At 35.7% G+C, this 15,588-nt stretch overlaps 1 protein-coding gene across 3 annotated transcripts; it reads right to left on the bottom strand.

Moving 5' to 3' along the window:
* Positions 1–2,468: 2,468 nt before the first annotated feature.
* LOC103932077 (nifU-like protein 4, mitochondrial) lies at positions 2,469–7,541 on the bottom strand. Of its 3 annotated transcripts, none has more exons than XR_007256626.1 (7): positions 7,233–7,541; positions 6,659–6,820; positions 5,758–5,933; positions 4,410–4,513; positions 4,142–4,253; positions 3,291–3,414; positions 2,469–2,892 (listed from the first exon to the last, which is right to left on the bottom strand). XR_007256626.1 is itself a non-coding variant. In XM_048579731.1 (7 exons), exons 1-6 carry the CDS (start codon positions 7,441–7,443, stop codon positions 3,346–3,348), a joined length of 834 nt encoding a protein of 277 aa, XP_048435688.1. In that variant the 5' UTR covers positions 7,444–7,541; the 3' UTR covers positions 2,469–2,892; positions 3,314–3,345. The 3 variants fall into 3 exon arrangements, 2 of the variants coding, with proteins under 2 accessions (XP_048435688.1, XP_009339902.2); XM_048579731.1 differs by having other exon boundaries at positions 3,314–3,414; XM_009341627.2 differs by lacking the exon at positions 2,469–2,892 and having other exon boundaries at positions 2,956–3,414.
* Between the last annotated feature and the right edge of the window lie 8,047 nt (positions 7,542–15,588).

Raw genomic sequence — 15,588 nt, 5'->3', positions numbered from 1 at the left:
AGTTTAGAATGGGTGGAAAGAGCCCGATCCTGATCTTACAAGCATTAGGCGAAGAAGTTACAAGCATTGGGTGTGACAGACGAAGAAGTTACTAGCATCGAAAGTGACAAACGTTTTGATATTTTGGACTTACTACAAGTAGTAACTTTTTGTTTTTGAAAACTTGCCATAAAAAACTTTATAATTTCAGAAAAATCACCCAGAGCCACCGACCTGTGGCGGGAGCCATGACCCGTTCCCATTGCGATTTTTTGACTCAAATTCCAGCCATATTCAACATAATTGGTTGACGCCACTACTACCAAATTGAAGCTCTCACTCCCCCTACAAGCCCCACCCAAGAACCACCACACACGGCGGTGCTAGGACGTGAAGTTCTAGCATTTCTAATCGTTCCTGTGGCTTTTATCCATTGATCGGCAAATCTACAAAGCAACGACCGACACCACCTCTTGGATCTGGGTCTTGTAGCCCAACATCCCTAGAGTAAAACCAAACCAACCTAGGCCTTATTAGACCATTGTAGGTAGCAACTCAACACCATGAAATTTATTGCACCTGCGACTTTTATTGGTAAAATTGGACGTCTTCCATCCATTTTTGGACAAAGTACGATTATTTGATTTTTGGGATAATTGTACAATTGTACGATTTTCAAAATTAACGACAATCCGACCGTTAGATTGTTGTACAATTTTGTGATCCTGCTATTTATTAATATTCAAACATTTGAGAACTTGTGGATTAGAAACCTGATGTTCTGGATTTTGGGAATCTTAGATTGTTGACTCTAACAGGTCCTACTCTGAGCGACGATTGACTTTTTTAGTGTGTTGTAGAGGCTTGATGGAGCTTAGTTACCTCATCACGATGATGTATAGTCCCCAATTAACGTGCGTCTCGAGCACTATGACTCGTTTTGCGTGTCAATTTTGAAAAGATTCCTAAGTGGAGTGTCGTGTACAATATTACGTTCTACCGGAGTCTTGTTGGCTCATCTAGTATATGAGATGTCTCAATGACATGCACATGATTTTGCGTGCACATTAGTTTGCATGACGCTTTTGTTATGGTTATTCTAGAAGTGCACAAGACTTGAGGTGAATGGACTATAATATTATGTGATAAACTATTTTGCATATGAAAAGGTTTCTTTGTTGTATACTTTGTGTGTATAGCATGGGTTTACAAATATGTTATTACCTAGTCATCAATCTGCTTTGTAAAATGATATATATGTATGTTTGAAATGATTGCAAACTGAGAGGCCTAGCAGATAACTCTTATCGTTGTATACTTTTTATTCTGGCTCCATGTGTAGGTTTGGAACCCTAGATTTATATCTTTCTTTCTGGTTTCATGAGTTGATTTGAGACTCATGCGAATACATTCATTCTAGGTATGCCATGAGAAAGTCTAGGCCTAGAATTCTTTTAGTTGCCATGAGAAAGTCTAGGACAAAAAACTATGCTCGGGTTGCCTTCTGGAATGCAATATCTATATATTTATGTTATCAGACTGCCACGAGAAAGTATGAAATCCAATGTCTATGTATTTTCGTTATGGGGTGTGCTATCCACACACCTCATTTTATTTCGTACACATCCCTTTGATAATTTATGTCTGTTGATCTTCTTCAATTCATCCTATCCGACGGTCGAAAATAAAAAAAAAAATGTGTGAGAAGTAAAATGGGGTGTGTGGATATCACACCCCTTCCGTTATTTGATTCCATAAGTGCATCTGGAATAAGGAATGTTGTGATTTCTGCTAGCCTACTAGCCCTATTATTTTATGATATACATGAGAGAGTTAATTGAGTGTCTATGTGGATCAAGGAAATGGATCCTCTCAGAATCTATTCCACCAAATCCTAGGGATCCACCAATCCAGACTCTTGAAATTTGATCATTTTAAAGTAGACCCCTATTTTTAGCCATTGGATCAAATTTCAAGGGTTCGGATTGGTGGATCCCTCCCTTGGATTTGGTGGAAGGAATTTGAAGAGGATCCCTTTTCGTGGATCAATCATGAAAAGACAGTTGGATGCATGTGTGGATTCAATCGAGATTTTTCATGTACATCTGTAACGTATTCAATCGAGATTTTTCATATACAATCTATACGCTGAAGTTTGTAACGAGCTTATCCCCATGGATTTTATTTGACTGCATCTTCTCTTGTTTTTTCCAAACATAGTCAAACGTACGTTTCTTTTATGATGACTTGGCATTTTACACCAACCATATGACTATTTGAATCTGTTGGTGTTGATTTAGTGATTTGCTTTGACCACGGTGGTGAACTTTTGCGTTAATAACTCGTTCATTGATAAATGTGGTTGGATGTTATACGTATACAAGATGGAATTCATATCATGCATTGCAATTATGAGAGGCATGAGTCGTGTGAGTTACATGGGGTTGTATCGTATGGATTGGAATGAAAATTATGATAACGATGGCACGTGAACGAATGTGTCATGGGTGGTAATTCGTATAACAAGACACACTCGAGGCCAAGGCACGGTACAGGACGTGCGAGGCTCGTGTGTTTTGGTGTGTGGATTAACAAGAACAGATGCGGGAATGATGGAACATTCATGCATAGAGAAACAAAAAAAGAGAAATTTGCCGCACCCATCATATTCCGTCTTAATTTTCTGTTTAAAAGTTGTAAAGGTACCCTAAACTCCCGCACTGCCCCAGCCCTCAGCCGTGATCAAACCACTGCCAGCACCCCTTCTTCGCTCCATCACCGAACCCCAACCTCGGCACATTAGGAAACGACGATAGAATCTCAAGTAGGGACCGGAACGATCGCTCAAGTAGGGACCAGAATGATAGCATCGAGTAGGCAACGCAAATTATCTCCGAACGCAATAACAGCTCCCTGTATCAGTAAAGGAATGGATCGCACTGTAAACATCCAATACAAATTGTAATATTCGACACATGATCAATAGGAATGCCTTTATTTTACTACAGAAGAGCATAAGATGGTTTATTTGCATAAAAGCAAATCAGTATGGTACACTGAAACGCTGTCGGAAACATGACTGATTAGTGGCAGATATACAGACAATCTGAATGTTAGTAGCCTTCTAAAGAGCAGGAAAATTTAACCGGTAACAGTGGACGAATCATTGTTCCCGTTATACAATGTTCTTACAAAGCTCAAAATTTATTTTAATATGCATTTTACTACATTGATGATTCCATAAGAGGCAAACAATCAATAAATTGAGTATAACAGCTTATTTATTTGCTTATGTACAGAGGAAAGTGCACCCGAAGTCCCTGCTTTAGCTCACCATTTACCGCTCGAGCACAAAATTTTAAACTCCTACTCCATCTGACCTGTTAGAGCTGCATTTTCGTCATCAGGATCTAGCTCTTCCTCTACACTTTTGACCTACAAATGCAGACATCTATGTCAGATAAACACAAATAAAATGGTCATATTTTGTCAGCATCTATTCAGGAAGAGTATCAGAGAGAGAATCACTCATGGTTTCACTCCTCTAATAAACAATACAAATTTTAGAAAGATTTTGGAAGAACTTGTCACTCGGTTTTCTTATAGTTCTTGTGCTCGTTAAGAAGTGTAAAAAAGTACAAAAAGTCCATCCTTATCATCTTATATTCTAAAAGCTGCAGTTATACTGATATAGAGGTCTCAACATGTACTGAAGGAGAAATGCCATTGTAAATAAAATCAAAGAAATTGGTAATCTAGTAAAGGCACGAGGCATAAGTGAAGCTTTGAGGACTGAAGGAGGTTATCTTAAGACGGGCACCAAAAGAAAAAGTTTCTTGAACAATAAAACCTAACTATAAATGAATCAAAATAACGCCATGAAACTGTTTAATACGATATAAAGTGGTACTGGAAACAACCTGACTAATTAATTGCAGGATTGGCAGTATTTTCAACAAGATTCATCTTCAAAGATAACAACAGAATTTCAAAGATAACAGGGATGGGAGAGGAGAAATTTTGTGTTTTGGAAGACTTGTCTGTTTAATTATTTTAGGGTCTACATTCCCTCTAATGGGTGATTAATCATGTACAGACAGATTCGAAGACAAAGAAATACATACATTCTTGAAAATGCAAGAAAATGGTTGGCATTTGTTACCTCAGGTACATAGTGCATGAGCATATTCTCAATTCCAGATTTCAGGGTGACTGATGAGCTTGGGCAGCCACTACACGCTCCTTGCATTCTCAATTTCACTGTTCCAGTTTCTCTAAACACAGTTTACGAAAAGTTAAAAAAAACACCAAAAAAAAGAGAGAGAAGCCACGCGCCCAGAAATAAAAACGACAACGAAAATGAAAAGAATTCAGGCATTTTCCAATATTAAAATTAAAAACAGTATATCAAATGAAGGAGAACAACTTACGGATCAAATCCCCTATACTCAATGTCCCCACCATCATCTTGCACTGCTGGTCGAATGCGAGTCTCCAACAATTCTTTTATCATTGCAACGATTTCTGAATCATCCTGCAAAGCAACCACCGAAATAGTTATATCTCAGATTTATGCACAAAAGAAATTAATAACATAACCAAAATTCCTTCTCATTTCTGCTCTTTCATACTGACAGATGACTCTGTTCATCCGAGCCACATCCCAGTAAATAACAGAATATCACATCACTGTACAGAGTTTAATGAATCATCTTGCATGTCCATTATAGCCTAGTAATCATAGCCCATAACAATAACCAAACAGTATCATCTGTAAACTCAAGCACGGATGATTGCTTGCCAAAGCAATCCCACATCTTTCAAGCATACAAAAAAACTTAAGAAGAAATACAAAAATACAATCCAGAAGAGGAGACCCCCTAGTGGAGCTAGTAAGGCAGCATTGGTAGTTAATAGGAAGCAACCACGCACACACAAACACAATTTTGAAAGGCAGACATAATGATGAACTCAGACCATGATTTCATGACAAGACCAAAAAGAATCAAATGCTGCATAAGTGCAAGTTTTGTCACTGTAGTTGAAAGTAATTTCCGTTTCCTTCTAACTCTAAAGCGCTGCACATTCTTTAAAGGTTTCTTTTTCTAATAGATAAGTTATCCTGCTCCTCGAAATATTTGAGATTCTTTTAGGATCTGTAAACTTGGCAGTACCATGGCACTAAAATAGGCAACCGGTGTAGCAGAATCAATAACAATTGAGGAATGATTGGCTACAAGCTGTGTTGGTGGGTTTGCTAAGGTAGTAAATCCTGCTTCAGACTTCAGAGATTACATTCTTAGTATTTAATACAAGAGATACTGTAAAATAATAGAGATTTAATATGAAGCTGCACAAACTTCTAACAGTAAGATTATCAAAACACTGATAATGGTTACAAAGTGAAACCACGACATTAGTTACTTGTGACCGTGCCTCAAACAAAAGATACACAACACAAGGTTCCTCTTTGATGCTCCCCAATGTCTATTGCACACTCATCCTAATAAGACTTCACAAAAGACTAATCCTACACCTTGACCAACACCTAGGAGTTTCCTACACTAGATTGTATACTCCCACAGTTCCACTTGGGGTGACTTAATACTAGCATATCCAGTCTATGAAAGTACAATCTAATTATAATAAAATGCTATTTAATTACTAAAGAAAAATGAAAATATCTTCAAAGCAAAGGTAAAACATTGATCTAATCGCTCTGTTAACATGTTGGCCCCAAAACTTATAAAGTTCACAGAGAGAAATTTGATGACATACTTCTTGAATAGCTGTGTCCATTGCTGATGCAGTTTTTTCGTCTAGAAAGAGTGGCTGCCCAGAAGAATAAAAATCCATGATTGCAGCAAAGATTTCAGGCTTCAATAGATCCCAAGAAGTATCTTCAGATTTTGTTACAGTAACGAAATCTGATCCATAAAACACTCGAGTGACTCCTGTATTAGGATCCCAGGTTAGATTTATTACTTCGTCAAACAAAACATTACTAAGCAATTACATGTTTAGAATAAAAGAAGAAGAAAAAGATAAATTAAACCTGAAATAACAAGGTTCAATGAGTGGAAGAAAACTAGTAAGTAATAAAGTCTGCAGCAACTGGAAAAAATTGTGAAAATGATGACTCTTTTAATTTCAAAGGATTCAGACAGAATCGACTAACACTCAATCCAATGGAAGGGTGCATGGGGATTGGGGTGGGGAGAAGTCAAATAGTAACTAGAGTGGCTAACAACAAAGTGCAAAGTTTGCCCACATAGCAATTAAACCATATTTTGAAAGAATTTTTATGGCACATTTGAGAGTTACTTCTATAACCTCCATTTCACGCTTCTAGCCTGCACTGAAATCTGCTTCTTTTTTTTTTCCCTATCCACATGTTCTCATGAATCATAAACAAGCTAAAACCACAATAATATTCATTCACTATTCAGAGAAAAAATAAATCTTACACAACAAAAGTAGAAAACTAAAGGCTCAGAGTCATAGATATAACCAAAAAAATGATTACCATCCTTGAAGGCAATCCAAAACCAAAAATCAAGTGTTACATTTTCATAAGCACTAATCTTAAATACACAAACATGCAGGCAATCGTTCTCATGAAGACGAAGAAATAGGATGACCATGCATACTTGTAAAGTAATGGCGACAACAATCTTACCATCAATTCCATAAAGGGCTTTGGCAAGTGGTGAATTCATGGCCGAACGAGCATTCGGGAAGTCTGCACTGCCAACTTCCATAACGGGCTTCCCAGGATAAAACATTAGAGATGCAGGGTTGGGTGTGGATTGAGTTTGGATAAACATGCTTCTCTTCTGCCCTGTGAAAAAACAGCAACTTAATGTAATTTAAACACTAAACATAAATCTGAAACTACAACTACTTTTTGTTGATGTTAATTGGGTAAAAATTATGCAAGTGGCCCTTTACCACAGCGATGGAAAAATAGTTGAGCTCTTGCATGACGGCGTAGGTTCAAACCCCGTTGATGGCTATTCTAACATCTAATCTAACAAAATCTATTGTTCGAAAAAAGAAAAAAAAAGGTAAAAATTATGAATGATACAAAATTATGAGTAATCATGGGTAAATGGCAGATTATAAAAGTAAACATTACAAAGCCATAATCGTTTCATTTCCTTCATTTTCCAAGCGATTCGAGGAAAGGGTACAAAAAAAGTGAATTAAAAATCGGAATTTCAATTGAAAATTGTAACATATAGGAAACTAACCGCCGAGAAGGCCCCATTTCAGAGAATTGAAAGGAGATGCATCGGAAAAGGGGGAGTTGTTGTGAGCCAGGTACGACGTCGTGGGAGCTGAATAAGCAGATAGGAAATAGGTTCGGCGAGAGATGAACTGGGTGCCATTGCGATGCCGAGGAGGTTGGCATCTTGTGTGAGACGAAAGACTTCGTCCAAGCAATCTTCGTATCCCTCTCATCCCCGCAAGCTCTCTCTACCTCTTCGTTATGGAGTTGAAGAACAATTCTCAGTAAGATGTATCAGACTAACGGAATTTGGGGCCAATTTGGGATTCTAGGGTTTCAACTATCAATTGATTTGGGGACTATGAGACCCAATTACAATTAGAACGCTTTTACGAAGCCCAAGCTGAGGCCCAACTGTGGTCCTCCATATCTTACCGTATTTCCTTCGTATTTCTTATGTATTTCGTTAGTCTTTTCCGAGCTGTACTAATATCTTTTTTTTTTTTTTTTTTTTTTTTTCTGAGGCTGAAATCTCTCTATGAATCTTTCCTGCCCCGAAATGAGTGTATAACCCTGACTTACCACCAGTTATCCTTCTCTCTTTTTTGGGTCAAAATTGGTTATTAAGAAATTGTCACTCAGTACTATAAGTCTAGTGGTATTCCTCTTTACTTAGAATTGAGAGGTCTTAAGTTCGAATCTTTGTGGATGATGAATTTGATACCAAATTAAGGTCTATTCTGTGGCTTAGCCGAACTTCCTCTCCTTAATGTAAAAATATCGATATACTAAAAAAATATATATATACATATATATATGGTTATTAATGAATTTAAGTATATTTCCTCTCTCTTTGTATTTTCTCTTCCCTCTTCTTCTCTTTGAATGGACCAATCCTATCATTCTGATGCCAGAGCCAGTACAATGGGGACAACGGTGTAGTTGTTGGCGTCGACAAATGCCACCACCGTGGTGGCTACCGAAATCAAAATCCTGCCACTTCCAAGCCGGCCGATGTACTCCTTTACACCACCAACCCACTATTCCGATTAGAGATGAGCAATGGTTATGGCAGGCAGGTAATCACGGTTATTTACCATAACTGCTTAAGCTTTTACTCACATAACCGTTTACTCGTTGAGTATTTACATAAACGGGTATACACATACTCATAACCGCGTACCCGTTTACTTTTTTTTTTTTTTTACCTGTCTACCTATTTTTTTAACAACTTGAAATTTAAAAAGAATTTTGTCATAATTTTCTTTTTTCTAACTATTAAATACCGTTATAAGTACATTTAACATGTATTTTTATATTAACGGCAATATTATTTATGAATATATGCGATGTCTCCCAATTATTTGACGGTCAATCTATTACAAGAATCATGCATAGTTGTAGGTTAATTGATATTTTTGTATACATATATACATATATACGTGTGTGTGTGTGTGTGTGTGTGTGTGTGTAAGTACGCATCAGTCTGCTAATAGGCTAATTTGATAAATATTTGGATTTTTATTTAGAAACATATGTTCATTGATCCAAGTCATTTAATTGATTTCTAATTTTGGGGTCAAATATTTATTGAAAACTCGAGGTCAATTAAATATATATATAGTTACGCATCATCTAATAATAATATGTTTCTAAATACTCAAGGTAATCATTATCTTGAATTTGTCAAAACTCTAAAAGACTTCAAAATAAAACTAGTGAACACTAATGTTTTAGCACGTTTAATTACATATTTTAAATATTAATTTGTTCTATCAACTATATTTTTCTCTCAAGTGAGGCATAAATATATATATATATATAATGGCCCTTTATAACCAAATATATCTCGGGATACTAAACTTAGTTACAAACAAATTATTATATTTTTTTTTAGTTTTACATATATTAAAATAAACGGCTACATGGGTACCTGTTTATAACTGCGGGTAATACCCATAACCGTCTATTTAAATTTCACGGTAAACGCTTATACCCATAACGATTTATTTATCTAAACGGTTACCCATAACCGTAACCGTCAAATTTAAATGGGCGGATAACCGCAGTTACCCATCCCTAGTGAGGATCCTCCTGACTAAGCCCATTGGGCCATTAAAATTTTATCCAACGGCTACAATTATTATAACTTTTAGAGGGGTATCCTGTTTGTAGCCATTGGATAAAATTTCAACGGCCCGATGAGTTTGGTCAGGAGGATCTTCACCATTTGCGTAGGAAAGGATCTTGATCCTCATGTTTTGATATGGATCTAATGTATTGCACAATCATAGGTAGGGTCTAATAAATAGAGCAATTAAAGTGTCCATAATTTGAAAACAAAATTGCACCGATTGTCGTTGAATGTTTTATCATGACTCTTCCATAATTAACATGGAACTTTAAGTTACACATTAAATCTTATCATTTTATAAAAAAAAATCTCATATTTTTAATGTAAAATATATTGTTGTATTAAAAAAAAAAAAAAAGTTACTCATCAAATATTGTCATTTCATCAAAAACTCTATCCAACTCCTATTTTGAATTTTCCTCGTGATTCTTACATATTAGTATCCAAATTTGAATTTGAATTTGCATGAAGCTACGAGAACTACAAGTAATTTTACATGTTTTCATTGAGTCGTTTACAACAGTAAGCTTTATTTTTGCTGATATTTGTTACATGATTCTAGTCTACACGATTCGCGAGTATTATACATTGATTGTCTTATGTAAGTAATTGCTCAAGAGGCTTTTGACATTGATTGTGTTAGTTTCAGGGGCTTTTAACATTACCAGATGAAGGACAACATCTTACTGTTATAACATGTTAAATTACTTATTCCACCATGATAGGTAGTTACAATATGATAGGTAGTTTAGCTTGTACAAGTACTTATATGACATGTAGTTCAGACTATAAAAGTACTTATATAATAGGTAGTTTAGATTATAAAAGATCAGTTGAAATCTAAGTTTATGCCAACTAATATTATAATATGATAGGTAGTTTAGCTTGTATAACTACTTATATGGCATGTAGTTTAGACTATTAAAATACTTATATGATAGATAGTTTAGATTGTAAAAGATCAGCTGAAATCTAAGTTTATGCCGACTAATAGGGTACCTAAGTTAAAAAACAAAATAGAAAAAAAATATAACTAATAGCGAGCCCCCCCAATAGATTTATAGGTGTCCGAAATTTTGGAAATGTCCTAAATTAATTTTAGGAAATATGTGGTGCAATGCGAATAGAATAACTCTAACTTTGGCTCATTGACACATCCCAACCGAAATCAATGCGTGCTGGACGTCACGCCTTGATTTTGGTTGAGTTTGGTATCAGACCACAGAAAGCCTAAGTGAAGTCCAGAAGAACGAATACCAATTACACAACGCCCAAAGGTGATCCTACATTTATGATGTTCTATCAGAACCATCGTCAAGTCCTCGTGAACCACCAAAGCTGCTTCTAGCTAGAACCTGAAGGGGCGCAAAACAGAAATTGTGAGTGGGCAAAAATAAAGTTTTTCAAAATCACTTCATTCTCAAAAGTTCTAACCCCTCTCCGTAAAACCTGTATAATTTTCCAAAAAAATAGAATATATAAATATATCACAACTATACTCAGAGTAGCAACATTCACAAATATGTATGTATGTAAGTCATGTCAACTAACTCAACATATAATGTAAGTAATCCAGGTAATGTCAATCAATGCAGAAAATATGTCAGCTGGAGTCACCTAACGTGACCTATACGGTTGAATCTAGAGCTCAAATCTACAACTCAATCACTACACATGCACACGAGTCAGAATCACCTAAAGTGGTCTATACGACAGGACTGAGTGTAAATAAATACGCTCAAGTGTTACGATCACGTGAAGACCTGTGCGAATAATCGCGGGTCACCTACGAGTCGGAACCACCTAAAGTGGTTTGTACGATAGGACTGTGCACCTAACTTGAATCCAAGATGAGAGTGTGGTGCGAGAGGTGAATATCACGTGAAGGATTGTGCCCTACTCTAGGCGGGAGCAGTAAGACCAGAGGTGCAGGTTATGAGCTCTCTATGCATCTCACATAACTACTAATTCACAACCATAATCTGTAATCTTACCTGACATTTACCTGTGCGTCCGCAATATCAATCATAAATATATGCAACTACTAATGCATAATTAAAATAGGCAAAGACTATGCATGACATTTAAAACATATAAACGTTCAATTTCATTTCCTGGGAAAATTCTCAAGTATATAGGTATATAGGGAAAACCAAAAGCCCACTCGCTAGTATGTGGAAGGGTCGTAACCCCCGAACCTTGTGTGACTGCGCTCATTCTCGGGATAAGTCTCACCTATATGTGAAACAATTATAAAAACGTCAATTAAAGCACAGAATCAAAACTAGGTAATAACTTCTCATACAATGCTCAAGTGAGGTGTTTGGATATACCAACGTGATGTACTCAACCTCACGAACATCTCCATATTTTTAAAATAATTTTCTGAGAGGGCGAGTGGACGGACTTACGCGCCCCCCAGGTGCAGACACGTGCCAGTCACACTGACGATGTCAGTTAACGCCGTTAGGACTATTCCGTTAAACCCTAATGTATTCCGTTAAATCTGACTGACGGCGTCAGAATATTCCGTCCAAACTGACAAAATATTCCGACTTCTTCTCAGACGAGTCGCCGGTCGCCAGAAACCTGGAAAAACTTTAAACCATTTGTTCTCACTCGTTTCTTCACCAATTTCTTTGAAATTTGCACCAATGGAAAGTTGGAGATGAGTAGAACAACGTTATACCTGTTTGAAACCTCAAAGATCACAGGATATCCTCGGAGAAATTCGAGAGAAATTGGCTAACTTCAAAACTAGCTTTCTCGACGTCCAATTCCATTCAACGAACCATCCCGAGCTTCCTAAAGACCTCACTAAACTTCCTATAAGCTTCAAATTCCCTGGAAAAAAAAATTTCACGTGTGCATGAACAGTGACAAAATCGGAGGTTCCTGGTTCGATGTGAAATCAAATGATTCCTTACCTGAAATTGGTATGGTTAAACCTGTATGATTCTCATGAACACAAAGGTACCATTTTCCACTTCGATTCGTCACGTTTGCAACAGGTTTTGAGTCTCGTCCGTACAAGTAAGAAGGAGAGAGAAAGTCTGCGATAGAGAGAGAACACGGGAGAAGATGATGTGGGTGTAGGTGTGTGGTCCTGTAGAATCAACCCCTAAAAACAATTAAACAACATCCCAAAATGACAAATACCCACCAAGGCCAAAATCGTCATTTACATATACTTTACGAATAATTCGAGATTGGCTGTCACACTCATAGCACACAGTTTTTTGCGAAAAAAAATTGAAATTTTTAGCTTTAAGAAATATTTTGCACTGGAGTTAAGGAAAATATTGCAAAACCTTTAGATGTAATCTTACCGATTATTAGGTCTTGAAACTATTTTTTATTGATTCTTAAAGTGAGAAAATATAAAAATATCTTTCAATTTAGGTTTTAAATCATTGATTACAAGTGTTTAAAAATGAATTATAATATATTTTGAAAAACACGAATATGATAGTTTGTTGTTATGATAATAGAAATATAATAAACATTAACAAAATAAAAATTAAAAATTAAAAACTGAAAAAAAAAATTGAAAAGGGTAGGATCGGTAAGAAGATAGCGACGTTTTTCCTTACTAGTCGCTAGCTTTCTAGCGATTATTCTCGACAAGAATAGCTAGCAAAGTACCGATCGTATCATTTTTTTTTTCTTTTTCCATTGAATAGCTATAGTAGAGTAAAATAGTAATTACAATGCAAAGTATCTACCTAACAACAAAAAGTGCTGACACATGGAGTCATATTCATGGACCTAAATAAAAAAAATAACTAAAAATTGGACTAATTTAATTGTTAGGCCATAAAATTGGGAAATGGATAATTTCCAGATCTTTCCACCAAATCCACCCAATCACCTAATTCGGACCCTTGAAATTTAGTCCAACTGCTAAAGTAGTTATAACTTTTAAAGGGGCCTCCTGTTTGTAGCCGTTGGATCAAATTTCAAGGGCCTGTATTGATTGATTAGGTGGATTTGGTGGAAGGGATCTGGAAAAGATTTCTTTCCATAAAATTGGACCTATTTCAAGTTAGTTTATTTACACATAACAGATTTGTAAGGAATAAGTTAATTTAAACCACATATTAATGAAACTCTTTTTGTCAACTATAAGAGGGTGAAAAAATATTTTTGTCTCCTATCACAAATTAAAATTATGGACAATACAAACAAAAATTTTACAATTGTTTTTAAAAGTATCATCTACATATAATCCTAACAAATCACCTAATCCTAACAAATCACCTACAAGAACTCCGGATTTTTATGGGAGTATTGTTTTATGAAACTTCGAATTTCTATCGTACTTATTTTCAAAACTTCAAATTCGAGTTTAAGTACGAGCTCTACGTTCATGATACCTGCAAACAAACACAATATACATATGTAGTGAACGGGAATAGCTTCGGAACCTATGTGTGAAAAGAATGAGTGACAACCCAAAATATGGGGCTGTCGTGGCTTGCAGGCCCAAAATAATGGTTGTTGGGTTTCTGGGTAACAAAAGAGAAATAAATGCGTTAACAGATTATATACCCAATTATTGGGCTAAGAAGGAAAAGTGAAAAACAAGACCTAACCCGTGGGCTTGTTATTTCATACGAGCCAAAGAAAAAACAAGGCCCAAAAGAAAAAAAAAACAAGTGGGACAGTTTGGTGCATATGCCCAATTGAGTTGTGAGTCGACTACATACAGCCCAGGTCCGTAAGAAAGATAATGCAAACAGCTTTGTTTTGGACCTTAGAGTTTTGAAGCAGGAACGACTTGGTGGCTCGGGTAGCGCGGCTTCAGGCTGCGACTCCCATGCGTGTAGGGTTTGAAAAATCCCATTTTTTTTCTTCTCTTATTCACGCATATTCAATTCACCACAATTATAAGAACAATAAATTTAAGCTAAATTTATAATTTAAAAAAAAAAACCGTAAAATTAGAGTTCATGCTTCATGGTGACTGTTTCATGCAATCATTGCTGAAAAAATATCGATATTGAAGCTATGTTTTATAGATTACTTGGATTGCTTGATGAATATTGTGAACGGCCTTGTAGTAAGCAAGCATTCAGTTCCTTAGCTCAGTGTCAGGAGTGTATTAACAATGAGTTGTGGCCTAAATTTAAATAAAGGAGAGAGAGAGGGATGCAGCTGCATAAAGAGAAAAGATAGGCTTGGGAGTTACTTTGATGATATTTCTCCGTACCTTGTGCCTTTTTAAAGAAAAATAATGGGGTTACTTGCCCTTCAAGTAATACAAAGTTGTGCCTTTTTGTTTTTTGCAATTAATTCTTGAATTGTTTCTCATTAACATTAATAGTTGTTAAGACTATAAATACTCAAGTAATGATTTCTGTTGTGAAATTGGTATGAATGCCCACATAAAGAAAACAACCACATATGGCTAATGGTGGAAAGTGGAAGAATAGAAGTCAAAATTATATTGCTTAAATAGTAGAAGTTTGGTTTTTATTGTTTTGGTGTGTAAGTCTGATACATGCATTAAAATAGACGTATACTTGTATTGTACTGGGTAGTACAAAAAGATGAAAAGCAGAAAGTAATAATCATGTTTTCCTCATTTGTCCCTCTCTCTGTTCATTTATCTTATCTGATACTAGTGAAGAAAATAAACAGAATAATACATGGCATCCGTTTCACTTCAATCTCTAACAACTCTGATAATATATATAGGTACGCATCATCTGATAATAACATGTTTCTAAATGCTAAAGGTAATCATTATCTTGAATTGGTCAAAGCTCCAAAAGATTCCAAAACAAAAATGTCAAACACTCTAATGCTGTAGCACATTCAATCACATATATTAAACATTAGCCCGTTCTATTAACTATATTTTTCTCTCAAGTGAGGCATAAATAAAATATATATATATATATATATTATATGGTCCTTTATAACCAAATATATCTCGGGATACTAAACCTAGTTAGAAACTAATTTATTTATTTATTATTTATTATTTATTTTTTTAGTTTTACATATATTAAAATAAAAGGTTAAATGGATACCCGTTTATAACTGCGGGTAATACCCATAACCGTCCATTTAAATTTCACGGGTAAATGGTTATACTCATAATCGTTTATTTATCTAAACGGTTACCCATAACCGTAACCTGTCAAATTTAAATAGGCGGATAACCTTAGTTACCCATAACCAATGGGTATTTGCCCATCCCTAATTCTGATAATCCTTGAGCAAATCCTTCACCAAC

Source organism: the organism of the source record quoted next, unplaced genomic scaffold (genome assembly GCF_019419815.1).
Source record: "Pyrus x bretschneideri cultivar Hongxiangsu unplaced genomic scaffold, Pyrus_bretschneideri_v1 Contig14, whole genome shotgun sequence".
In the NCBI taxonomy this organism is placed as follows: Eukaryota; Viridiplantae; Streptophyta; class Magnoliopsida; order Rosales; family Rosaceae; genus Pyrus; species Pyrus x bretschneideri.
The sequence above is the reverse complement of the archived record's forward strand: the minus strand, read 5'-3'. Positions and strand labels throughout refer to the sequence as shown.

What these genes read in the sequence shown, in the direction of transcription:
- LOC103932077 (XM_048579731.1), bottom strand. Translation starts at nt 7,443, where the DNA reads ATGAGAGGGATACGAAGATTGCTTGGACGAAGTCTTTCGTCTCACACA. An exon ending in TGGACACAGCTATTCAAGAA is followed by an intron (nt 4,514 to 5,757) that starts GTATGTCATCAA and finishes GTTGCTTTGCAG; the next exon opens with GATGATTCAGAAATCGTTGC. An exon ending in GAGTATAGGGGATTTGATCC is followed by an intron (nt 4,254 to 4,409) that starts GTAAGTTGTTCT and finishes AACTGTGTTTAG; the next exon opens with AGAAACTGGAACAGTGAAAT.